Raw genomic sequence first — 26,925 nt, forward strand, 5'->3', positions numbered from 1 at the left:
ATTGGACGACGTTACAGGCTGTAGACCATGTGGTCTCCATCGTGTCCCCAACACAGGACCCCACTGGGGCCACTTCCACACAGAGAGGCCCTGGAGCACCCAGCGTGTACTGTGTGTGTGTGTGTGTGTGTGTGTGTGTGTAGGGTGTGTGTGTGTAGGGTGTGTGTGTGTGTAAGGTGTGTGTGTGTGTGTGTAGGGTGTGTGTGTGTGTGTGTGTATTTATGTATGTCATGCCTATATGTAGTTGTGCGTTGAGTGTGTGTCTCCTTCGAGGTCCACGAGGAGTCCGGGGCTCGGCCAATCCCGGACCAGCTCATCGGAGGCACGGTGGGTGACGCTGCTCGCGTACCGGGGGGGGGGGGGGGGCGGGGTCAAAGGTCAGAACAGGGCAGGGACAAAGCTGGCTCCAAATCACACCCCATGAGAGGCCTTGCGGTCCGCGTTGCCCGGGCGACCCCAGCCCTGGGGGCTAGTCCGTCCCGTCGCCCCCCCCTCCCCCCCCCCTCCCCCTCCGCCCGGCCCCCCCCCTCGGGGTCCCCCCCCGCGTCCTGCCTCTTGACGTAGCGCTGGTACAGCACCATGACCACGCCCAGCGCCCACGCCGCCGCCGTGCCCGCCGCGAAGATCACGAAGCCAATGAGGACGAAGAAGAGGTAGTCCCAGGGGCCCAGGGCCCCGTGGCACCGCGCCCGCAGCCCGGGGCCCGCCTCCGCCAACCGCCGGCCCCGCAGGGGCCCCGGGGCCCCGCACACCGTCTGGCCCTCCTCTGCAACACACAGACACACACGCTGACACACACCGCTACACACAGCTACACACACTGACACACAGCTACACACACCGCTACACACAGCTACACACACTGACACACACAGCTAGAACACACACTGACACACACAGCTACACACACTGACACACACAGCTACACACTGCTAGATACACACACAGCTACACACAGCTAGAACCCACACAGCTACACACAGCTAGAACACACACAGCTACACACAGCTAGAACACACACAGCTACACACAGCTAGATACACACACTGACACACACAGCTACACACAGCTAGATACACACACTGACACACACAGCTACACACAGCTAGATACACACACTGACACACACAGCTACACACAGATACACACACTGACACACACAGCTACACACAGCTAGATACACACACAGACACACACAGCTAGATACACACAGACACACACACTGACACACACAGCTAGACACACACAGCTAGATACACACAGACACACACAGCTAGACACACACACAGACACACACAGCTACACACACACACACACAGACACACACAGCTACACACAGCTAGATACACACACAGCTACACACAGCTAGATACACACAGACACACACACTGACACACACACACACACACACACACACACACACACACACACAACTAGATACACACAGCTACACACACACACTGACACACAGCTAGAACACACACAGCTACACACAGCTAGATACACACAGACACACACAGCTAGACACACACAGCTAGACACAGCTAGACACACAGCTAGATACACACACAGACAGCTACACACACACACAGATACACACAGCTACACACACACATATACAACACACACAGCTACAGACACACACATACAATAAGATGGAGGGCAGGATAGTGTGGCAGCAGTGGGTCCTCCAGCTGAAGGTTGTGGGTCCTGATCGCCACGCTAACCTGATCAATAACTGTCAACGGTGATGAGAAGACCATGAGGTCATGAGGTCTATAACCCAATGGTTCATCTCCTCACTCTGTAACCCTCATCAGCTCATTGTCTCATCACTGGAAGATGATAAACACACAGAAGGGTTTCAGTTTCAATCGCCTCGGGCAGACTCACATGTATGAGATGTATGAGATGAATGAGATATATGAGATAATGATATATATATATATATATATATATATGAGATGAATGAGATGTATGAGATATAGAAGATCTATAGAGAAGGATGGGAGCTCTCTCATCCACTGGGAACACTGGGAACACACTGGGAACACTGGGAACACACTGGGAACACTGGGAACACACTGGGAACACACTGGGAACACACTGGGAACACTGGGAACACACTGGGAACACACTGGGAACACTGGGAACACACTGGGAACACTGGGAACACACTGGGAACACTGGGAACACTGGGAACACTGGGAACACACTGGGAACACTGGGAACACACTGGGAACACTGGGAACACACTGGGAACACTGGAACACTGGAACACTGGGAACACACTGGGAACACTGGGAACACTGGGAACACACTGGGAACACTGGGAACACACTGGGAACACTGGGAACACACTGGGAACACTGGGAACACACTGGGAACACTGGGAACACACTGGGAACACTGGGAACACACTGGGAACACTGGGAACACACTGGGAACACACTGGGAACACTGGGAACACACTGGGAACACACTGGGAACACTGGGAACACTGGGAACACACTGGGAACACTGGGAACACACTGGGAACACACTGGGAACACTGGGAACACTGGGAACACTGGGAACACTGGAACACTGGGAACACTGGGAACACACTGGAACACTGGAACACTGGGAACACACTGGGAACACTGGGAACACACTGGGAACACTGGAACACTGGGAACACACTGGGAACACTGGGAACACTGGGAACACACTGGGAACACTGGGAACACTGGAACACTGGGAACACACTGGGAACACTGGGAACACTGGGAACACACTGGGAACACTGGGAACACACTGGGAACACTGGGAACACTGGGAACACACTGGGAACACTGGGAACACACTGGGAACACTGGGAACACTGGGAACACACTGGGAACACTGGGAACACTGGGAACACACTGGGAACACTGGGAACACTGGGAACACTGGTGGGGAGACGGGGGCCGCTGGGCCTTTGACCGAGGCTCCCACAGCGCTGTGGAGAACAGGTCCACTGATGGAACCACACACCAGGCGCCTTACTATATATATACATATATATATATATATATATATATATAGATAATATTACTGTATCTGAATATTGTACAATAGATAATAGATAGATATTTTGGAAATACTTATATTCAATAAGACTAGACTACAAGATGTGTTGTAAATATTGTAAATGTTTTATAGGAAAAAAATACATAAACATACACAAGTTAGAAGATTTATGTAACAGTCATTAGGTTCCTGTTTTATATCCATGTGTTACTAGTCTCCAGGCCCAGAAAGAAATCAATCTGTACTCTCTCTTCTCCTTCATGAAACCCAAAGATGAAGTACGCATTTCACCAGATGAAGTACACATTTCACCAGATGAAGTACACATTTCACCAGATGAAGTACGCATTTCACCAGATGAAGTACGCATTTCACCAGATGAAGTACGCATTTCACCAGATGAAGTACGCATTTCACCAGATGAAGTACACATTTCACCAGATGAAGTACACATTTCACCAGATGAAGTACACATTTCACCAGATGAAGTACACATTTCACCAGATGAAGTACACATTTCACCAGATGAAGTGTATCAAATATAGTTGAACCAAACTGTCTACAGATGTAATGAGTTTGTAAGTGTGTTTTGAAGCAGGGGAAGAGGATATATTAAACTATACATTCATCTCAAGAACTGCATTAAAAATGAACCAACAGGGAACAAAACAAACAAAAGCTTCTTGTGTAACGCAACGGAGCCTCCAGTACAACAGTAGTATAATACACACCACAGGTTATGTACTATATTAGGCATAGAACACACACACACACACACACACACACAAATATGCACACACACACACACACACAGATACACACATATGCATACACACTAGCTTGCAAACATGTTTGCAAGTTACGTAACTAATTAGTGTAATTAAATGAGACAGATTTGTACATGTTCGCTTCTGAGGATGAGAGAATGAAAGAATGATGCAACGATGAATGACCATTGCAATGAAGCAAGCAGCAGCCTTGTACAATTGACCACACACACTCACACACACTCACACACACACAAAAGAATGCTTACGCACACACACATGCATACACACACACATGAATGCAGACACACTTCCATCACTAATGCTACACTTGCAAATGATGGTAAATAAATCTGCACACAATGCAAAATAACAATATCACCGTCCAATGATTGGATCATAAGACGCACACTACAACCAAGGGCTCATAACGCTAACCAACGCTAACCAACGCTAACCAACGCTAACTAATGTTAGCGTCAGTTAGCGTCAGTTAGCGTCAGTTAGCTGGCTGACACTAGCTGTAGGCTGGGCGTCTGCCTTCAGTGAGTGAAGCCCTCTAGGACCCCCTCCCTCCCAGAGGAGGGCTTCCCCCCCCCCCCCCCCCCCCCCCCCGCTGTCTATTTCCAGACCCTGGTCTTATATAAGAGCGCAGCACGTGCTAACGTAGCCGCGCTAGGCGTGACTCAAGGGGAAAATCTGTTGTTTCCTTTCCAGGGGTTTCATCGCTCTCTTTTCCTACTGCTCTCTCCCTCTCTCTCCCTCTCTCTACCGCTCTCTCTCTCTCTCTCCCTCTCTCTACCGCTCTCTCTCCCTCTCTCTACCCCTCTCTCTCTCTCTCTAATGCTCTCTCTACCCCTCTCTCTCTCATCTACCTCCTTCTCCCTAATGTGTAACAATTGTGTAACTCTACCTTTACCTCAATGCCCTCTCTGTCTTTATGCTATCTCTGATGACATGTCTTTGTGTCATCTCTACATCATCTCTATGTCTCTACATCATCTCTACAATATCTCTATGTCTCTACATCATCTCTACATCATCTCTATGTCTCTACATCATCTCAACATCATCTCTATGTCTCTACATCATCTCTGTCTCTACATCATATCTGTCCCTACATCATCTCTACATCATCTCTATGTCTCTACATCATCTCTACAATATCTCTATGCCTCTACATCATCTCTATGTCTCTACATCATCTCAACATCATCTCTATGTCTATACATCATCTCTATGTCTCTACATCATCTCTATGCCTCTTTGTCAGCTCTACATAATCTATATGCCTCTACATCATCTCTATGCCTCTATGTAATCTCTACGTCATCTATATGCCTCTACATCTCTATATCATCTCTATGTCTCTACATCTCTACGTCATCTCTATGTCTCTATGTCATCTCTGTCTTTATGCTATCTCTGATGACATGTCTCTATATCATCTCTACAATATCTCTCTGTCTCTATGCCATCTCTGATGATATAGCGACATAGAGATGACGTAAAGGCATAGAGATGACGTAGAGACATAGAGATGACATAGAGACATAGAGATGACATAGAGACAGAGAGATGACAGAGACATAGAGATGATGTAGACATAGAGATGACGTAGAGATGTAGAGATGACATAGACATAGAGAGATGACAGAGAAATAGAGATGATGTAGAGACATAGAGATGACGTAGAGATGTAGAGATGACATAGACATAGAGAGATGACAGAGACAGAGAGATGACAGAGACAGAGAGATGATGTAGAGACATAGAGATGACGTAGAGATGTAGAGATGACATAGACATAGAGAGATGACATAGAGACAGAGAGATGACAAAGACATAGAGATGACATAGAGATGATATAGAGACATAGAGATGATATAGAGACAGAGAGATGACATAGCGATTATATAGACATAGAGATGACGTAGAGACAGAGATGATATAGACATAGAGATGACGTAGAGACATAGAGATGACATAGAGACAGAGATGACATAGAGACATAGAGATGATATGGAGACAGAGATGATATAGAGATGATGTAGATATCTCTCTCTCTCTAACGTTCTCTCTCTCCCACAGGATTTCTTTGGCTATAACCCTAACCCTAACCAATCCATTATGGCAATCTAATGTGAATCCAATGTGAATCCAATGTGAATCCAATGTGAATCTAATGTGAATTCACATTGGATTCAAAGTGTGCAGCTACATTCTGGTCCCACGCTGTCTCTGTGCCGTGAGCCTCCAGCCCCGTCGGGTCTCTGAATGAGGGAATCCCTCATTATGTGTGTACGTGTGTTACTGTGTGTCTTCTTGTGTGTATGTGTGTGTGTGTGTGTGTACGTGTGTTACTGTGTGTCTTCTTGTGTGTATGTGTGTGTGTGTGTGTGTGTGTGTGTGTGTTTGTGTTAGTGTTTGCTTGTGTTGGCAGCTATCATTGGAATACGCTGTGCTCCATATTAAAACAAAAGAGAAAGAGAGAAAGAGAGAGAGAGAGAGAGAGGGGGAGAGAGAGTAGAGAGAGAGAGAGAGAGAGAGAGAGAGAGAGAGAGAGAGAGAGAGAGAGGGAGAGCGCGAAAGAGAGAGGGGAGGAGAGAGAGAGAGACATAGAGAGAGAGAGAGAGAGAGCAGAGAGAGAGACAGAGAGAGTGAGAGAGGGGAGGAGAGAGAGAGAGACAGAGAAAGACAGAGAGAGAGAGAGAGAGAGAGAGAGAGAGAGAGAGAGAGAGAGAGAGAGAGAGAGAGAGGGGGGGAGGAGAGAGAGAGAGGGGGGGAGGAGAGAGAGAGAGGGGGGGGGGAGGAGAGAGAGAGAGAGAGAGACATAGAGAGACATAGAGAGAGAGAGAGAGAGAGAGAGAGAGAGAGAGAGAGGGGGGGGAGGAGAGAGAGAGAGAGAGAGAGAGAGAGAGAGAGAGAGAGAGAGAGAGAGAGAGAGAGAGAGAGAGAGGGGGGGGAGTATGTAAGAGAAAAAGACAATGGATGTGAAAATAATGGAGAGAGTGTATGAGAGAAACAGAGCTGGGACAGAAACAACAAGTGAAAGAATCCTTTTCATTCAGAAGGCATCAGATCCAGTCAGTGAACTGTATGAGCAGCAGACTGGGAGTGGCCTCTTTAAGCACTGACACGCCCACTCTGCCCTGGTGCAGAGGAGCCCACATCCATCAGCCTGAGAGGGGGAGCAGAGCTGGATCAATACTGGGCTCACCCTGGGTGAGTAGTCCAAGACAGAGGGCCGGATAACTCCTCCACTACCCTCCATCCAATGTGTGTGTGTGTGTGTGTGTGTGTGTGTGTGTGTGTGTGTGTGTGTGTGTGTGCCTGATACATCCATTGAATCACACTAACTGACTCTGCTCCCTCGCTGTACCATGAGGATCGAGGCTATCAAGCAGATTGCAGTCGCCAAAATCCAGCATCTGTTCCACAATGTACACATTTCACAACAACACCTGACAACGACGAACAGTGAACCAGTGGACCTTGTGAGGACATGGCTCTGTCTACATAACAACCCGGGACCTTCCCTTTCAGCCGAGGGAGGAGTCCCGGACACTGAATGGCTCTACACCTCCTCCAGGTCGTCTGCTCAACACGCTCAATAATGACCACCCCACGGTTAGGGGGCTGGCACGCCAATCATTGTTTCTACAGCTACAACGGCGCCAGATACCCCTCGCTTCCCAGAATGAACCCCAGTTCCTCGGGTTCAAACTGAAGCTAAATGGAAAATTTGACATCAAGGCTGCCGGATTGGGAGTGCGCTCCGACTGGACCTCAACGATCTCTGCCACTGGATTACAACTCTCCTGGCAAGGCCCCGACGGAGCCCCTGACTGACAGCATCATCACCGACCCGCACATTTCCACTGTAGCGATCCTGAAGGACGAGAGCCCAACATCTACAGATCAAACACGCTGGAGACTCTCTTCTCCAGCCTTACACGGAACGCGTAGCGCTGGTCAAGACTAACACTACAAGGGAAGTTAGCAGCACTGCCTTAAGCAGATCATTCTGTTTCACATTCTGTAATAACTAATTATTCCATTTCAGAGGACATCTTCATCTTAAAAACACAACCAAAACACAACCCATACTGTATATTCCACCAAAACCAACAGCAGAATGAAACAGTTGAGCACATTCTGAATGGATGCCATCATTACAAAGGACTGTATGTGGCCAGGCATGACCGATGGGTTGACCTGGTTGCAAAAGACCTATGAACAATAAATCAAGGACATGACTGTAAGACCTTTACGCACAGTGCTGTTAAAATAACTTAATAATAATAATCACAATGTACCTGATAATGATTATTTTAAAAACATGGCGAACACTCCAGATACTGAAAACTGTAGTCATTATTGAGGTGGGCTGTTGCTTTGATCTGTATATGGACACCTGTTACTACACTAAGCTACTGAAACACCAGCCACTGGTGAGTCTATAGGCCAACTAGGTTACCACTGTCAACTCATATCATTCATCTTTGGAAGCTTAGGCCTATTCACAAACATGTGGTTAGAGGACTGCTGTTGGGGGGATTACTAAAGAGGGAAGCCAAAAGATTGGCAAAGTTCTGCTTTGTATCAGCCACCATAGGTAGCATGAGAACCTGCTCTGTATCAGCCACCATAGGTAGCATGAGAACCTGGAGGCAAAGATGTTCAGTGTTTAATAACTTAATGTATCATGTAGGTCTTGCAGAGGCTTGTAGCTTGATTAACCTGTCATCACATTATCAGTATTTCTGCCCAAAATGTTTGGATGTTTTTTCCCCTCTTTGTAAATGTGGATCCAAATAAAAGTGTGTATATATGTCTGGTCCCCTCTGGTCCCCTCTGGTCCTCTCTGGTCCCCTCTGGTCCCCTCTGGTCCTCTCTGGTCCCCTCTGGTCCTCTCTGGTCCCCTCTGGTCCTCTCTGGTCCTCTCTGGTCCCCTCTGGTCCTCTCTGGTCCTCTCTGGTCCCCTCTGGTCCCCTCTGGTCCTCTCTGGTCCCCTCTGGTCCTCTCTGGTCCCCTCTGGTCCTCTCTGGTCCTCTCTGGTCCCCTCTGGTCCTCTCTGGTCCCCTCTGGTCCTCTCTGGTCCTCTCTGGTCCTCTCTGGTCCCCTCTGGTCCTCTCTGGTCCTCTCTGGTCCTCTCTGGTCCCCTCTGGTCCTCTCTGGTCCTCTCTGGTCCAGGGGTCAGGCTATGGTCCTGGCTGCCCCTGGTCCATCAGATGGACGAGGACGTGGTCTAGGACGTGGTCTAGGACGTGGTCTAGGACGTGGTCTAGGACGTGAACTAGGACGTGAACTAGGACGTGAACTAGGACGTGAACTAGGACGTGGACTAGGACGTGGACTAGGACGTGAACTAGGACTAGGACGTGAACTAGGACTAGGACGTGGACCAGGACGTGAACTAGGACGTGGACTAGGACGTGGACTAGGACGTGGACCAGGACCAGGACGTGGACCAGGACTAGGACGCGTACTGAGCCCCTAAGACCAGCTAGCATCACGTCATAGCCAGTGGTCAGCAGCAGTGGATTCTTTGTTACTGTGCTTCAGTCCTTTCTTGTCTGGATGTGTCGGTGGTGAATGCTGTTAATGTTGTGTTAATGTTAGTTAATGTTGTGTTGTTGTGTTGATTGATGACCGTTTGCACCATTGCCCGACCGTGATTCGTTAGAGAATGAGAATGAGGGAGGAGCTGAGTCTGACCGACTCGGCTGAGAACCGGAAACGCGACTGAACAAACAAACAAACAAACAAACAAACAAACAAACAAACGACTCTTCTTGGCAAACTGACCGACGCAAACTGATTCAAGCAAACGAGTCATGAAACCCACCACTAATCAGGACCAATCAACACTAGATCATTTCTATACTCAAACCAATGTGGTGGTGAAACCATCGCAGTACAACGTTCACATGATCAGGAATGATGTAGACCTGTGTGTGTGTGTGTGTGTGTGTGTGTGTGTGTGTGTGTGTGTGCGTGCGTGCGTGCGTGCGTGCGTGCATGCGTGCGTCTGTGTGCGTGTGCGTGTGTGTGCGTGTGTGTGTGTCTAATATCTTGTGGAAGCAGAACAGAATACAACACATCGCGAGGGAAGACGTTCAGCGGTCAAAGGTCATCCCTGACCGCTGACCTTTGACCCCGGCGGCTGCGGCGCGTTACCTTGGAACTTGAAGCTCTCCACGTGCACCCACAGGCACAGGTCCTCGTTGTCGCACGCGCAGCTCCAGGGGTTCCCGCTCAGGCCCACGGAGCGCAGCGCGGGCAGCGCCACGAGCGCGCTGACGTTGAGCGCCGTCAGGTTGTTGCGGCTCACGTCCAGCACCTGCAGCGCCGCGTTCTCGGCGAAGGCGCCCGCGTGGATGTCCGCGAGCCCCGGGTTGTCCGTGAGCCGCAGCATCGCGAGGCTGGCCAGCGGCCCGAACGTGCGGTCCGCCACGCGCGTCAGCGCGTTGAACGACAGGTCCAGGTAGGCCAGCTGCCGGAGGTTCCCGAACGTGGACTCGGACAGCTCCGTCAGGGAGTTGTTGCTGCAGTCCAGGTACACCAGGTCGGACAGGTAGTTGAGCGCGAGCGGCGGGAGCTCCGCGATGCGGTTGTTGGAGATGATGAGCTGCCGCGTCGCCAGCGGCAGGTCGGCGGGGAAGCGCGTCAGGTGCTGCCCGGCGCACTGGACCACCCGCTGCTCGTCGCACACGCAGCGGTCCGGGCAGCCGGAGGACATGGCCGGGGACGGGCTGGCCCCCACCACGAGGACCACCACCACCACCACGAGCCGCAAGGAGTGCGCGCAGGGCGGCGCAGCGAGGCGCATGACGCCGCGCAGGGCTGCATCCACTCCGCGCTCGCGTCCTTCATGGGTCCCCGCCGCGTCCCGCGCGCAGGCGGCAGCGCGCCGCCGCGCGGCGGGTGCGGCCGGTGACGGCGTCCTCGCTTCTAGTTGTCGTTAGTTTGGACACTTTGCGCGCGAGGCTTCAGCTCGCTCCATTCCGTCGTGCGTCGGGTCCTCTCCGGTGGGGTTTGAGGTCCGAGCCCGCGCGTCTCGAGGTCAGCGGCTCCGAAACGTTCCCGCTCGTCTCTACCGGTTTCGTTTGATGTTCCGCCCGAAACGCCGCGTGCTGGTCGGCTCGAGATGAGCAGCGATATCACGTTCTGTCCTCCAGCGCTCGCCTCTTCCTCTCTCCGAAACTCAGTCCGGGAGGGGGAGGGGGGGGGGGGAGGGGGAGAGGGGGAGGGAGGGGGAGGGGTGCGAGAGTAGAGAGGAACTCTGACGGAGACGATGAACAGAAGAACGAGCGCGTGGGAGGGCGACGCCACGGAGAAGCGGCGCGGCGCCCAGCTCAGCGTAACCAGGACCCACGTGACCACGACGCGCACCTGACCTAGTTCAGCACGCGCACTGAGGGCGCCGCCGGTCAGTGCGCGTGATGCCAGTGAGGTGGACCATTGCGTGTAAAAGCACGAACATCTGTGTGTTTACGTGTGTGTGCGTGTGCACGTGTTTGTTTCACCGCGGATCACACAGCAGTAGGCCTACAGACCCTACAGACCTACGGCCTACAGACCTACAGACCTACGGCCTACAGACCCTACAGACCCTACAGACCTACAGACCCTACAGACCTACGGCCTACAGACCCACGGCCTACAGACCCTACAGACCTACGGCCTACAGACCTACGGCCTACAGACCCTACAGACCTACGGCCTACAGACCCTACAGACCTACGGCCTACAGACCCTACAGGCCTACAGACCTACGGCCTACAGACCCTACAGACCTATGGCCTACAGACCCTACAGACCTACGGCCTACAGACCCTACAGGCCTACAGACCTACGGCCTACAGACCTACGGCCTACAGACCCTACAGACCTATGGCCTACAGACCCTACAGACCTACGGCCTACAGACCCTACAGACCTATGGCCTACAGACCTACGGCCTACAGACCCTACAGACCTACAGACCCTACAGACCTACAGACCCTACAGACCTACAGACCCTACGGCCTACAGACCCTACAGACCCACTGCCTACAGACCCTACAGACCTACGGCCTACAGACCTACAGACCTACAGAGGGTCGCCCCGGCCCCCCTCCTCCTCCTGAGCTCTGGGTCTATTGCTGTCCCCGTGGGGGCGTTGAGTGCTGATTCATAGCAGCCAGATGTGCTGCTGGTCGGGACTTCAGCAAGACCGCCCCAACCCCAGGACCCACAACATAGGAATATTCTCTTATCTGAAAACCTCTAAAATATATATATATTAAATGAGGCTACCCCCATCTATTAGATCGAGACGCTTTTCTAAGGAATTCCGTGTAACTGCAATCGCTCAAAAGGTATTCCGTGTTGTATGGCGCCATCTAGTGGCCGTCCGGTGGCTGCGTCTCAGAGCGCTGAGCTCCGCGCTGCTGCAGCTCAAATCGAGGACATTATAAATAAGATAAGAACCCAAGTGGTAGGAAGGAGGGCGGCGTGTGGTCCCACGGTTACGACCCGCGGCACCGTTACTGTTCTAGTCCTACTTTAGCAGCTGTTATGAACGTACGAAAGAGGATTAGGGCCACATGTGATGATTCAGAATAAAAAGAGTTCTGACGTTAATCTTCGAATTCAAAGTCAGAAGTCAATCCTCTCCCGTGTGAGCGTTATAATAAGATGTTGTATAAGTTATACTATAGGTTATATCTTATGTTATACTATATGTTATACGATATGTTAATATGTTATACTATGTTGAACTATATGTTGTACTATATGTTAATATGTTGTACTACTACTATGTTATACTACTATATGTTCATGTGTTATACTATATGTTAATATGTTAGACTACATTAATATGTTATACTATGTTATACTATATGTTAATATGTTGTACTATATGTTATAGTATATGTTAATATGTTATACTACGTTATACTATATGTTAATATGTTATACTATGTTATACTATATGTTCATATGTTGTACTATATGTTGTACTATATGTTATACTATATGTTAATATGTTATACTATGTTATGTTAATGTTATACTATGTTATACTATATGTTTACATGTTAGACTACATGTTTATATGTTAGACTACATGTTAATATGTTATACTATGTTATACTATATGTTAATGTTATACTATGTTATACTATATGTTTACATGTTAGACTACATGTTTATATGTTAGACTACATGTTAATGTTATACTATGTTATACTATATGTTCATATGTTATACTACATGTTAATATGTTGTACAGAACCTGCAGAGGGTCATTAACACATCACTGGCAGTCCCCTACCCTCGCTTCAACACATGGCCAGAGAGCGGTGTCTCAGGAGAGCTAGGGAGACCACTGCAGAGCCCTCTCACCAGGACAGCACAGGTCACCCTACTGGGGCAGGAGGTACAGGTGTCTCAGGACAGCACAGGTCACCCTACTGGGGCAGGAGGTACAGGTGTCTCAGGACAGCACAGGTCACCCTACTGGGGCAGGAGGTACAGGTGTCTCAGGACAGCACAGGTCACCCTACTGGGGCAGGAGGTACAGGTGTCTCAGGACAGCACAGGTCACCCTACTGGGGCAGGAGGTACAGGTGTCTCACCAGCACGACTAACAGACTAAAAAACAGCTTCTTTCCCTGGGCCATCAGGTCCTTGAACTCATGACGTGTGTGTGCGCTGGATAAACACTGTACATACTGCTATGTTTCTCCTTTTATTCTTTGCTATTTAATTAATTAACTTATTACTGTTTTCTTTATTTTTAATATTTATTATGCACTGGCCGAAGTAGCACTGCAATTTCATTGTATACCTGTTGTGCAATGACAATAAAGATTCTATTCTATTCTATATGTTAGACTACATGTTATACTATATGTTAATATGTTATACACTATGTTATACTATGTTAATATGTTAAACTTATACTATATGTTCATATGTTAGACTACATGTTAATATGTTACACTATATGTTAATGTTATATTCTATGTTAATATGTTAAACTTATGCTATATGTTCATATGTCAAACTATATATTAATATGTTAGACTACATGTTATACTATATGTTAATCAGTGTTGGGGTAGTTACTCCAAAAAAGTAATAAGTTACTTATTACTACTTTTTTGTAAAATATAAAAATAAAGGTCACTTTATCAACTGCAGTTAAAACAGAAATGCACTTAAGCGGCGGTGACACATGCTGTTACTTTAAGCGACGGCCCAAAGGCTGAATGAACCTGATCTATTCGCAGCTGTGAATCGTGTCTTCCTCTCTCCCAGCCGTCTCACGGTTAACACTAGTGCAGGGTCGCCAACTCCCACGCATCTGGACTGAGGCGCTCTCAGCATCAATCTCACGCTCTCACGCACACGCAACAAATGTCACGCCAAAAAAAAAAAAACCTGTTAGATCTCTTGTCGCTCCGGACGAGCGCTAATTTGCTGCTGCCGTAACCGCCCCACCCCCCAACAATCCTGTCCGCCCGTAATCCAACACCCAAGCCCCCCTCCCGTCAACAATTCCACCCGCGGACCCTGCCATAATGTAAGCATTATAAGATTCTACAGTCTCACTCCGGCCAAAAACCCAAAGTTGGCAACCCTGCGGACGGGGTTTAGCTCCGACGAGAGTACGGAGTGACGGATCTCCTGGAGAATATCGGATGTCCCCTGTGCTCCGGAGTGACTAAAGGGATCTCCTGGAGGATAGAGGACCTCCCCTGTGCTCCGGAGTGACTAAAGGGATCTCCTGGAGGATAGAGGACCTCCCCTGTGCTCCGGAGTGACTAAAGGGATCTCCTGGAGGATACAGGACCTCCCCTGTGCTCCGGAGTGACCATACGGATATATAGGCGTCACGGGAAGGAGCCCCTCACCCACCCTGCAAGATAGAGGAAGTTTGGCTCAAAAACGAAAGTAGATGATATTGGTCCATATTGCATCCGAAGGACTTCACGTAGCCTACGTGAAGTCGAAAGTATGGCAGGTAAGCCCGAGTTTGTCTTAAAGTACCTTTTGGACATGTTGGTGTAGCGTTACTCTCCTATATGTGTGCTGATATGCATTTTCTTTCCGAAGTATTGCGATCGCTCAGTGTGGTCAGTCAGAGTTTAGTTTTAGGGCCTACTGTAGGGTCGGGTCGGTCTGTGCTATTGAACATTAGGCCTACTTCATGTGAACATTTATTTCGACAGATTTGCCCGAAGTTACTACTTTACAACCTCGTTGATGACCAACATTTAGAAAAACATGTAGGCCTACTTTTACTTCAGCCTTGGGTGAATTCGAAGCGTAGTGTGTTGGACTGTTTTCAAAACGGGTAGGCTTTAGATTAAAATAAGTAATGCTGTGAGTCTGTAACAAATCTACATCGTTATTGTTGTAGTATTCAACCATTAGCAAGGTGCCACTGATTTGCTATTGATACCATAGATACACTGTATAATATTACCGTTAGTGAATCGCATAGGGGTCGATGTGAGCTCATGAATATTCATGAGCAAATGCAAACTGATTGGCTGTAGAAGTGTTCTGAGACACGGCTGCGAACCGGCAACTTTAAAACAAAGTAGGCCTAGTGCCGGCGGTTTGGTTCCGTGCCGTGCCGTGCCGTATCCAGTGGAATAGCCTACATTGACTATAATGGTTTCTAATGTCTTCGGCGAACGTTTTTATTGCCGTGCCGCTTCCGTGACGGTTCTGGTGGAAGTCGCCCTTCACTCCACATTCTGAACATATCTATCATGTTGGATAACCCCGATTTTGCGATCGGGTGCTCTTAGAGTTGATGAGGTTCTATCTTAGAACACTACGGCAGACAGGATCATCTTTTCAGGCCGATATTCGTCCAGATTTGGCTGCCATGGGAACGCCAGCCCGGGTTTATCACCGGGATTAAGTTAATTAAGTTAAATATTCAACATTCATTGTAGGCCTACATTAAAAATACAAACCTATTATGCGCTTCAACTATTTGGGTGAATGATGTCAAACCGACTGTGGAACATACAGATTAATGTCCCTCATGTGCCACAAGGCTTATTTTTCAAATATATATTTTCATCGATTTTTTACACTTAAAAAATAATAATTAACTTATTATGCTCCTTGTCGAATATTATTATTCCGATCCTTGACCTTTTGACCTCTAGTTGTCAAACCAACTGTGCAACATACAGATTAATGTGCCACAAGTGCTTATTTTTCCAATAAGAAAAAAAATAAATAAATCTTTATCAATTTTTCATTACATACATTTTAATTCCACTGATTTTGTAAAATTGATATTGTGAAATTGTGAATTTTCTTGGTGTGTGGATGGCACCTTTCTAAACACTCCATCACTCTTTGTTAATTTACTTGCTGATACATGACTGTCAGACTCTTATGTCTCTGACTTTTCATCTGCTACACAACAACTCGATGGGTGTATAAGAATTGTCATTTTTAACTGACAGTTGAATTGTTGGCAGTCTCTGCAGCCACCTCCTTTTGGCTTATATGAAGGTAAGATTGAAATATTGTTACGTTTTACAGAGTTTGTTTGGTGGTTCGCTACATGCAAGCGGTGGTTTCACGATATCTGCATTAAGTACAAGTAACTCCCCAGACACTGACTTGCCATGGCACTGTGTCCTATGTTAAGACACAAGGGAAAAATACGTGAAATAATGAAAATAAAATGTGTGACTGCATTATTGTGTTCATTAAAAATGTATTTTGAGTCAATACAAACTTTTTAATGCTTTAAATGGAGTAATTAAAAAAATGTATTATATTTTTCTATCTATAGGCACCAGGACACAAGGACAGTAAGAAGAAGGAACGAAAACAAAAGATAGAGTTACGATAGAGTGTCAATATTACATTTTTGTGTGATTTTGAAAATAATGATAATATAAGAGAAAGAAATGTCTGATTTCTTAGCCATTTATCGGAACTCAGGACAATCAGCCCAAATAGAAAAGGATACTTTTAAAGCCAGGTGCAGAGGGTGGATAATAAGTTATTCAACTGCAAAAAAAAAAGAAAATGCTAGACAAAAAATAATCTCATGACTGAATTAAAGATTTTAGTAACTCAACATATGTTTCCAAAAAGTACTACACTTAAGATTTCATGATTACTGACAAGATCCGCCTTGCAAGCAGTTTTACATGAGGAGACAAAATTTGCTGTTTCAACTTTTCATATTCCATACTACCGACATACATATATTAAAAAAAATCAGCCTTGTGGCACATGGGGGTTATTATTATCTGTGTTATACAGTTGGTTTGACATCGTGAGGTCAAAAGGTCAAGGAGCATAATAAGTTAAAAAATAATAATGTAAAAAATTGATGAAAATATATATTTAAAAAATAAGCCTTGTGGCACATGAGGGACATTAATCTGTATGTTCCACCGTCGGTTTGACATCATTCACTCAAATGGTTGAAGCGCATAATAGGTTTGTATTTTGAATATTAAATGAATGTTGAATATTAAACTAACTTTATGTCGGTCCGATACCCTTAAGGGGCAAATCGGGCAGGATATCGGGACATTTCTCTTGTAGTATGGGGTGAGCTTAAGGGGGTCGCCGTCGGACAACGCCCCTTACCTGTGGTATAATGAGAACATACCACAGCCTGTCGTGATCCTTAAGTAGATGATATTAGTTCATATTGCACCCGAACGACTTCACGTAGCCTGTGTGTACTCGAAAGTATGGCAGGTAAGCAGAGTTTGTCTTAGACTACGTTTTTGACTTTTATACATGTTGGTGTAACGTTATACCCTATATGTATGCTGCGATGTGCGCCTTTTTGCGATCGATCAGTGTGGTCAGAGTTTAGTTGTAGGGCCTACTGTACCTACTGTAGGTCGATACTCTGCTATTGAACAATACTTAATGTGGCCTGAGTTCAGATCCACTGTCCTTGTGTTCTGTAGACTCCTGATGTAACTTCACTCCTGTATTTCATGTGTATCTCCTCTGTCTGATATCAGGAGTGCACTCACTTTCACAGCACGGTTTGGTGACTTTACCAATTCCACAACACTATACACTGTGTGTGTGTTGTACATATATTTTGAGCCAGTGAACCCAAAACCACGTTTTTTAAACGTGGTTACTTGTCTTATATGATCCTTAACATAGTGATCTATGTTATCACTTCGGTAAACCTGTTATCACAGGTAAAGAAACTAGTTTTATTTCGCTGTAGGGATCCTTTCCATAATGAATGCATCACTCCGGTATTATGACTCCTCCATTGACTCCTTATCTGCTCACCCGTTGACTTCAAGGTCTCAGTCTGTGGGCTTCAGATGTTAAGTTGTAGAACTTTGTAGAGGAACCTTCAAAGAGAAATGTAGTATTTAAAAAAAAAGAAGTAATATTTGCCATTTCTCTTCATTTGTCTTTCAGGATTTGGAAGATTTTGGAAGTGGTTGACGGGGAGCGGACCTGGGGAGCGGTCCTCCTCTAGAGGGCCTGGGGAGCCGTCCTCCTCTAGAGGGTCTGGGGAGCCGTCCTCCTCTAGAGGGTCTGGGGAGCCGTCCTCCTCTAGAGGGCCTATAGGGGAGCCGTCCTCCCCTATAGGGCCTGGGGAGCCGTCCTCCCCTTTAGTGCTTTGGAAGCCGTCCTCCCCTATATTGTCTGGGGAGCCGTCCTACTCTAGATGGTCTTTGGAGCCGTCCGTCCCTTGCATGCTTTGGAAGCTGTCCTCCTCTAGAGGGCCTCTAGGGGAGCCATCCTCCCCTATAGGGCCTGGGGAGCCGTCCTCATCTAGCGGTTCTGAGGAGCTTTACATCCCTTGCATGCCGGGTGAGTTGAATGCCCTGTATTACGCATGGAAGTGATATAGTCACTCAAATGAATCTATTGAATGATTAACTACTAATGGGGGCGGGTTTCATCGACTATCATTAGTGTGGTTGCATAGCAAGCCACACTATTGTTATCTTGTTTATGGCAGATTTATTGCAACTGAAATATCCCTAACTGAATCGATTTTGAATCTCTCTCCGGACCTTTTGAATCGGAATCGAATCCTTTTGGGAAAGCATTGGTGATACCTGGTACCTACCTACCTGTACTGGTAGGTAGGTACCTGGTACCAGGTACCTACCTGTACTGGTAGGTAGGTACCAGGTACCAGGTACCTACCTGTACTGGTAGGTAGGTACCAGGTACCCGGCCCTACCTACCTGTACTGGTAGGTAGGTACCAGGTACCTGGTACCAGGTACCTACCAGTACAGGTAGGTAGGTACCAGGTACCTGGTACCAGGTACCTACCAGTACAGGTAGGTAGGTACCAGGTACTCTGCCCTACCTACCTGTACTGGTAGGTAGGTACCAGGTACCCGGCCCTACCTATCTGTACTGGTAGGTAGGTACCAGGTACCTGGTACCTGGTACCTACCTGTACTGGTAGGTAGGTACCAGGTATCACGTCACTAAACACTTTAAATATCAGCCCATACCACCGTTCTAGTCCTCCTATCATGATGAATGAAGGAGAAGACAACGTGAAACGCAACAATGTCGCCGGGACCCGCGACAAGATTTGATTGACGGGGCGACAGTTTTCCCCAAAACGGGCGGGCGCGTTCACGTGGATTTGTCGCGCGAATGAGCGACAGATTTCGCAGAAGTTGAAATATTTCAACTTCTTTCGCGGCATTCGCGGTGAGACAGCCAATCAGCGTTCACTCCCTGTGGGTAACGTGGGTGAAGTAACGTAAAACAGCCAATCACCGTTCAGCCGGCTGGGCCAACCGTTCGGAACCGGCCGCAACTGTGGGTCTATTTAATGATATGCGGCTGATATTAACAAACATCGTTTGTTACCAGTATTGTATACATTATCGTTGTCGACGTGTTCATAATATGCATGTGTCCCCCTGTTAATATACATCGTCATGGACCAACCGTTCCCTGCACTCCACAGTGAACCGCAGCTTGAGGAGGAGAAAGTGATTGTTACCGTTTGCGACTCCCGGAGCTCTAGATATATTATATGATATAATATATATATAATATATAAATATCTATATAATATAATATATACGATATATATAATATCACGGCACAAAGTGGTGTGCGCCTCCAGATTATATTATTAACCCATAAACGACGGGCATTCCGGCATCTCTCCCTCTTCCACAACAGGTACAGACACGCAACGGTGGTCGTTGCCATCAGCCATTGTTGATGAGAATGAATTGGCATGAATGACCGTTGGCGGGCAAAACGCTCCGTGACAAAATTCGCCCGGCGACACGTTTCAGTGCACACATTAAGCACACATTAAGCACAGCGACAGATTTCGCTGAGTCGCACGGCAACATTCGCCTGTTCGCGCAAACAGGCGAAAATTGTGTCTTATGGTGTGAACTAAGAGTAAACTACACTGGGTGAAAAGTGGGATTTCCGTCCCGTTGCACGCCCGGAAATTCCTGCAAACCAGACCAATTTTCGGTAGTAAACGACAATTTCCACGTCGCGTCACTTCACGTTTCCGACGGACGCATATCGTCGTATACGGACTCTCTCGCGGAGGCATTCATATGCTAATCTCGCGGATTAGCATATGGATAGCAGCGAAACCGCGCTAGCCAGACGGATTCTCACCCAGGATTGGATGTAAACAAAACGGAAAATCATTTGTGATTGGCTGGCACCCTGGGCCGTTCTTTGCCCTGCCTAAAATTCTTCCCCAGCATTGGATGAAAAGCCTAGTTTTTAAACAGGAAACTCATTCGTGATTGGTTGACAGACATGTCACTCTAGGTCAGCCTGGGTCATTGTACATTTAAACCACACCCCCAACCCACATAAATGTAACCAGCCCCGCTCCTCCTATATCCAATAATATTAATATTAATAATTAATTATTAATATTTAAATTAATAATTATAATTGTAATTATGTTGTATATTATGACCATCAAGGACATGAATAAATTTACCAGGAGGAAAGGAAAATTTGCCAGGAACATGTTTATTCATAGAAAGATATAACCTTCATCCCTAGGGGAAATTCAGGGTCCAAGTAGCTTAGAGACAGATACATAACATACACATACAACAAGCAGGATTGCAGAAAGGAAATTTCTGGAATACAATCAACAAATAAGAATAAATATACTATACACTAGACAATAAGGATTAAGAAACTAAGAGAAATATACTAAGTAACAGACAAACAAGTTCCACATTAATGTGCTGAGGCAGTATGATAATGGTGACAGGGCAGGGACTAACCCTGTGGTACAGGAGATCTGGTATGATTTGTTGAGGTGCAAATAAGTAAGGGAAGACAGTGCAATTTTAAGTCAGTAGACCAGCATTAAATACTAAAAACGGGTAGCAGCACAGAGATGTATTGTAAACCAGTGTGTGTTAAGGTGCAAAAGGTAAGGCAAGACAGTGCAAGTATGAGTTAGGAGACCAGCATTTGATATTAAATATGGGCTAACTAGAGTAGTTATGTTTACCTATTAGGGGAGGCCTGTGGCAACGTAGCGAAGGATTGAAGATATCGACAATAGATAAATAAATATGGCCAATAAAGTGCACAATGTACAATGTAAACATTGGAAGAAAAAAATAACAGTCAATAACATGCAATACTAGAGTTTAAAATGAATTTAGTCCAGGCTGTTGGAGGGAGGGAGAGGCATTGCATGAGGGCTAACATAGCCAGTAGACATTGTAATTAGTGAGGTAAAAAAAAACTGCAATTTTGCACAGAGCTCGGTGAGCTCCTTGCTGCGGTAGGACGGAGTCCGTACTATCCATCCCGACACCCCGCCAACGATGCCATCTTCCTCTTCCGACATCATATCTATGGTGGCGCTCTCCCAAAGGTCTCTCTCATCCTCAGCTAAAACACTGTCTTGCTTCCAGCAGCTGTAAAACAATAAAATAAAGACAATCAGTACTGCACGATGCAATGCGTATGGACAAAACACATCTATTAATGCACCTGAGAAATACTCATTCAGGGTAGAAAAAAACAATGATTGTGCAATGTAATGGTTAACTCATAGCTATAGCAACAGCAACACCTTCTAGTCTATATTGTGATGTGGTATTGACACATCACTAACTGTTGAAAGTTACCAGCCACTGGCTGGTAGCTTATTTATTGTACTGTCCAATTCAGCATTTGGCCGGTGCTAATTTTAAACCCTGCTCACATTAACCAAAAACAGATCTTATCTAGTCTTACCCTCTTACTTCTCGATCGACTCCGAGCTGAATTCTTTACAGCTTCCGCATGTACTGCAAGGTCTGGTTGCCTGTATCTGCAAGTCCTGCGTACCGTCTCATAATGTCTTGCAGGCAGCTGGGAAACAATTAAATGAGTGGAATGAATAGAAAAAAAAACCTTAAGTCACAGTAAAAATTGAACAAGGAAGGAGAAAACAGTTCTGCAGTAAGTTACTTACACAATGTCGTCAGAATCAGCATGTTGTAAATCTGAACATGCAGACAACGCTCTGAGCAAATGTGTAGTCACAGACTCGTTATGAGGAGAGGACAGTCTGCGAAAACAAAATTAACGGTTAAGGTCGGCATCTGAATAAAATACTCCTGACTAATCACTCATACGGCACATATATCGCTTATCTTAACCCATCTACAAGGCTAGGGTGTAATAAGGTTCTTAACATTTTAAACGAGGAAATGGCAACATACAATGGCGCCGCAATTTTTAATTCAAGACCCATCCGATAAGTCTATCGATGAAAGTGAATCTCAAAATCAACGTATTCAGGATCAGATGCGTACTCCACCATTTTAGCAAACTCCCATCATCTTTCCCCATGTAGGACAAGCGCACTGTCCTCCCTCCGTCCACAAACATTCCAAACATTCTGGCGCCATGTTAAAGCGACCTCCTGCTGAGCTCGGAACGCTACGGTCAGGATAGGCCACGACTTTACCGTAGACTATGGTCATTTTTTAAATATCTAAATCCGATTTACCACCGGAATTCCCCTTTCACGTATCTAGATGAGTACAGCAGAATGAAAGCATTATTGTTTAAATCTTACCCTTGCTCTGGGTCGTAGGGCATTTGATTTGTCTCGGCGTTATGAAGTCGACGCACAGCTGCCTGTAAATCACAAGACCAAAACAAACAATTTAATAAAGCAACTTACACTGGTTCTGCTCATGGGTTATTTTACAAGGCTAATTTTAGCTGTTTGGGCTAGGCAGGCTACTTAAACGCTTTACTTTAAGGCTACTTTTAGCAGAGCTAGCTAGGTAGCTAGCAATCACTGAACATAATCTTACCGCGATCTTCGGACGGTGTACCCGCCTTCTCTTCTTAGAGTTAGCGGTAGTGCTGGAGTCTTCCGTACAGACCCTTTTCTCCAAAATGCTGCCATCCGATCCTCCATGGACTGCATCCTTGATTGCGTTATTTTTAATTCAGCAGACATCTGTTGAAAGCCGTCATTGAGCTGCCGAGACAGGCCCGAGATTGCGTTCAACAGCCGCTTCTCTGTGTTCTGCCGACTGGCGGTAGCACTACGGGTTCGCGTCGACGGTTCGCATGCTGAGGAGTTCCAGGAGATAATCCGTAAAAAAGACGGCGACTAGTCATAATAGCAGCTAGAGATCAAAAGTCAAAACCACATGAAACGTGAGAGTACAAGAACTCGTTTTAAAAGTACTCTTGGCCATGTCCTCGCACGTGATTGGACAAAGGGACCTTTGTGGCAAAGCCTGATTAAAACTAATTGTTGAAATGAATTGTTTTGTGTGTCTTTTTAACATAACATTGGCCATTGCTAATGACATACACTACCGTCCAAAAGTTTGGGGTCACCGGTTCATTTCTGCATTGAATTCCATTATATATCAGCTTCATGAAATAATCAACTGGAATGCTCTACGGTCATTATTATTGTACAAATATAAGTCAAGATGTGCTGAACACATATGGGATGGATTCGAGAGTGTTTGGCTTTGATTGTCTAATTCAAGGTGATTTTAGATATGCAGTCATTACAGAAGTTGAATTCTTTAAAATGTCTAAAAATGTAAACATTTCTCAAACAAAGCTTATAATCACACTTAGTTGTGTGCTAAACCATGAAAGAGTAAACAAAGCATTGTGGTTTATATTTTAGGCTCTTTAAAACTGCCAACTTTTATTGTGTTCACACAGAATTTTGCACACTTGGGATTCTCTCAATCACTTTTTAATTAGACATTGGAAATGGTTTGCATGGAACACTAAAATGTTCCCATAGTTGTTGAGCAAATCTTGACTAATTTCTGTGCATTCATAATGTTCATCAGGGGTCGGCAACCCTAGGCATGCGTGCCACCACTGGCACGTGGACGCATAATCATTGGCACACTTGCAATGCGCTACAATGCGGCAGCGTAATCATTACTACCGATTTGTTTTGCACTTTATTCAGTTTTGGGCATTTCCTCCCAGTGCAAATATGTTTAAATGAGTTACTGAAAGCAGTGTTCTGAATTGGGATCAATTAATCGTTTTTAAACCTATGTTGTGAGTAATAGAGAAGAAAATATTTAAAAGATTGTTGCAAGTGGCCTGTATGCATGGCCTTCACATGTTTTTTTGCAAAGCTGTACATGTCTTCAAGATATTGATGTGGATGTTTCCATCATTCTCATATAATGTAATTTACATTTTACATTTCTCACAGTGCAAATCTGTTTTTGAGTTTCTGAAAGCAGTATTTTAAGATGGGATATATGTAATTATAATTTGTAAGCCCATGTTGCAAATATAACAACAACAAAAAAACTTTAAAATGTTGATGCATGATTGTGATTCTGGTTATAATGGAGTTTAATGCTGAAATGAGCAGGTGACTTAAACTTATGAACTGTAGTGTATTCAGTAATTAATCTAGCATACTTTCATTAAATAAATCAATTTAAGTTAAAATGTAAGAGTATAATTAGGCTATACTGAGCCTAATCTATTTATACCAGAGATTTTCTTAAAGTGAAGTTAATACCTTTGTATAGCTAATTTGCATGTGTATAGCTCACAGAATCTGCATTTACATGTTAAAGCTTCCCCTACAATTAGGGGGAGGGGGGCCATGGGGGACGAAACCTGAACTTCTGCGACAATTTCCGGTGCTGTTTTTTGACGGGAATCCCGCTTTTCATGCAGTGCTAAGAGTCACGCCCCCTAACATCGATTCTCGTGCACGAGTTTAGAAGCGGTCAGCGGTGATCGGTTGTTGAGTGCCGGCGGTCTCGTTGAAACTTCAAACGAATAAACGAAAAATAAGGAAATAGCCTAGGCTACAAATAAGTCCTATCAAACAGTTCTGGACAGTGCAGTTAGCAGAATACATGCATGATGACACGTTTGTCAGACCACGATAATGACGTTGTATGCACGTTAAAGAGAGAAAGAACACAAACAATAATTATATCAAGGAGGTAATAAAAAGCACCCTGCAAACTATAATCCAATGAGCATATTCCCAGCACTTAAACACTTTAAATATCAGCCCATACCGCCGTTCAAGTCCTCCTATCACGATGAAGGAACTTAAATATCAGCCCATACCGCCGTTCAAGTCCTCCTATCACGATGAAGGAATTTAAATATTAGCCCATACCGCCGTTCAAGTCCTCCTATCACGATGAAGGAAAGCGGAGACAAAGAAGACGTGAAACGCAAGCGAAAGCCCAACTGGTCCCAGGACCAACTGCTACTGCTGGCCCAGTTTGTGCTGGAGAGGAGGGGGATTATATTTGGGGATTTATATTTTATATTTGTGTGCTCTAACATACATGGAGGTAAACAGTAATAAATATGGATTCAACAAATAAAAGACGACAAAGAGCCAATACAATCCGTCTGGTTCGTTCTTTGAATATTCAGATTTAAAACCAAATCCGAAAAAACAATTAACAGAGTCCTTCTTTTTCTGATTTGGCTTTAAATCGGAATATTCAAAGAACGAACCATAGACGGATCAATACGATGTTTTTTACGCATAGGCCTAAGCGTGATATGCGTAATCACTTACATGTTCTAGTTGAACTCCCGGTTGTGGATTGAGGCTGTGAAGAGCCACGTGTTGCAGGGAGCCACTGTCACCCAGCGGGTGACGTCCAGCTGGTACCTGGTGCCTCTCAAAAAGCTGCCAGGCCGCGTCCTAAACGGATCAATGGTTTTGATGTGTGTCCCGTCACTAGCACGACCACACCGGGCATAACGGCGATTGCCATGAGGTTGGCTTTGATCCTGTGTGGTTGCTGATTGTCCAAAGGAAACCGGATAAACTGTTGATATGTGGTCTAGAGAGCGCGTTGAGGGTTTGGTTTATGATAAACTGTTGATATGTGGTCTAGAGCGCGTTGAGGGTTTGGTTTATGATAAACTGTTGATATGTGGTCTAGAGAGCGCATGCAGTTTTGGAAATCTGCCCCTTATGACATCACAAGTGGGCGTGTCCACCTAGATGTGTGCTGGATAGACCAGTCTACCAGATCGTTGCTCATCTATCCGTCACACATCTAGGTGGACACGCCCACCCGTGATGTTATAAGGGGCAGATTTTCAAAACGGCTCGTAACGGCCAATCACACAACACCTGGTGGCATGTCATGGGACCTTTAATGCAATTTTCAAATTCTATTGATTTGTCTTTCAGAATATCTGAAAGAAGAAGAAGAAGAAGAAAGAAGAAAGAAGAAAGATCCAGAACTTGATTCAAAGTCGTTATACGGTGGAAGTGAGAGCTGTGGTGAGTTGAAATCTCCTAGTTTTAGCCGTAATTAGTCTCCCTGCATAACCCTCTGTCATGTTTCGCTCACCTGTGGTGCAGAAGAGGAGACCACTGATATGGTTTTAAAGCTGTTGTTATCCAATGTTTGATCTCCAAGCGACTCTAAATGCACTTGGATAAAACCAACAATCGTATTTGCATGTCCCAAAACCTCCCTTCTGTATTTCTACAGACAGAGGAAGTGAGATTATGTCAGAGTTTGAGCTGTTCATGGACAGGATGCTCGGTGAGTTGAAATCTGAGTTGAAATGAGTCTCCCTGCATAACC

General features: G+C 45.9%; 2 protein-coding genes across 3 annotated transcripts in view; one reads left to right on the forward strand and one right to left on the reverse strand.

Annotated features, from left to right (window-relative positions):
• Window positions 1–371: 371 nt before the first annotated feature.
• On the reverse strand, window positions 372–10,779 carry lrrc52 (leucine rich repeat containing 52; the record flags this gene model as incomplete). The annotated part of the gene is made up of 2 exons (XM_084480811.1): window positions 10,002–10,779; window positions 372–766 (listed from the first exon to the last, which is right to left on the reverse strand). Exons 1-2 carry the CDS (start codon window positions 10,651–10,653, stop codon window positions 372–374), a joined length of 1,047 nt encoding a protein of 348 aa, XP_084336937.1. The 5' UTR covers window positions 10,654–10,779.
• A 7,811-nt stretch (window positions 10,780–18,590) lies between these two features.
• Window positions 18,591–26,925, forward strand: part of LOC311361379 (uncharacterized protein) — a 46,004-nt gene continuing 37,669 nt past the window's right edge. For both annotated transcript variants that reach the window (XM_084481540.1, XM_084481541.1), the window contains exons 1-3: window positions 18,591–18,665; window positions 26,523–26,615; window positions 26,830–26,883. In XM_084481540.1, the coding sequence (XP_084337666.1) occupies window positions 18,659–18,665; window positions 26,523–26,615; window positions 26,830–26,883 (154 nt within the window). In that variant the 5' untranslated portion in view covers window positions 18,591–18,658. The remainder of the gene's footprint in view (window positions 18,666–26,522; window positions 26,616–26,829; window positions 26,884–26,925) is intronic.

The sequence above is a fragment of the Micromesistius poutassou genome (assembly GCF_964030765.1).
Source record: "Micromesistius poutassou genome assembly, chromosome: 16".
Classification (NCBI taxonomy): domain Eukaryota; kingdom Metazoa; phylum Chordata; class Actinopteri; order Gadiformes; family Gadidae; genus Micromesistius; species Micromesistius poutassou.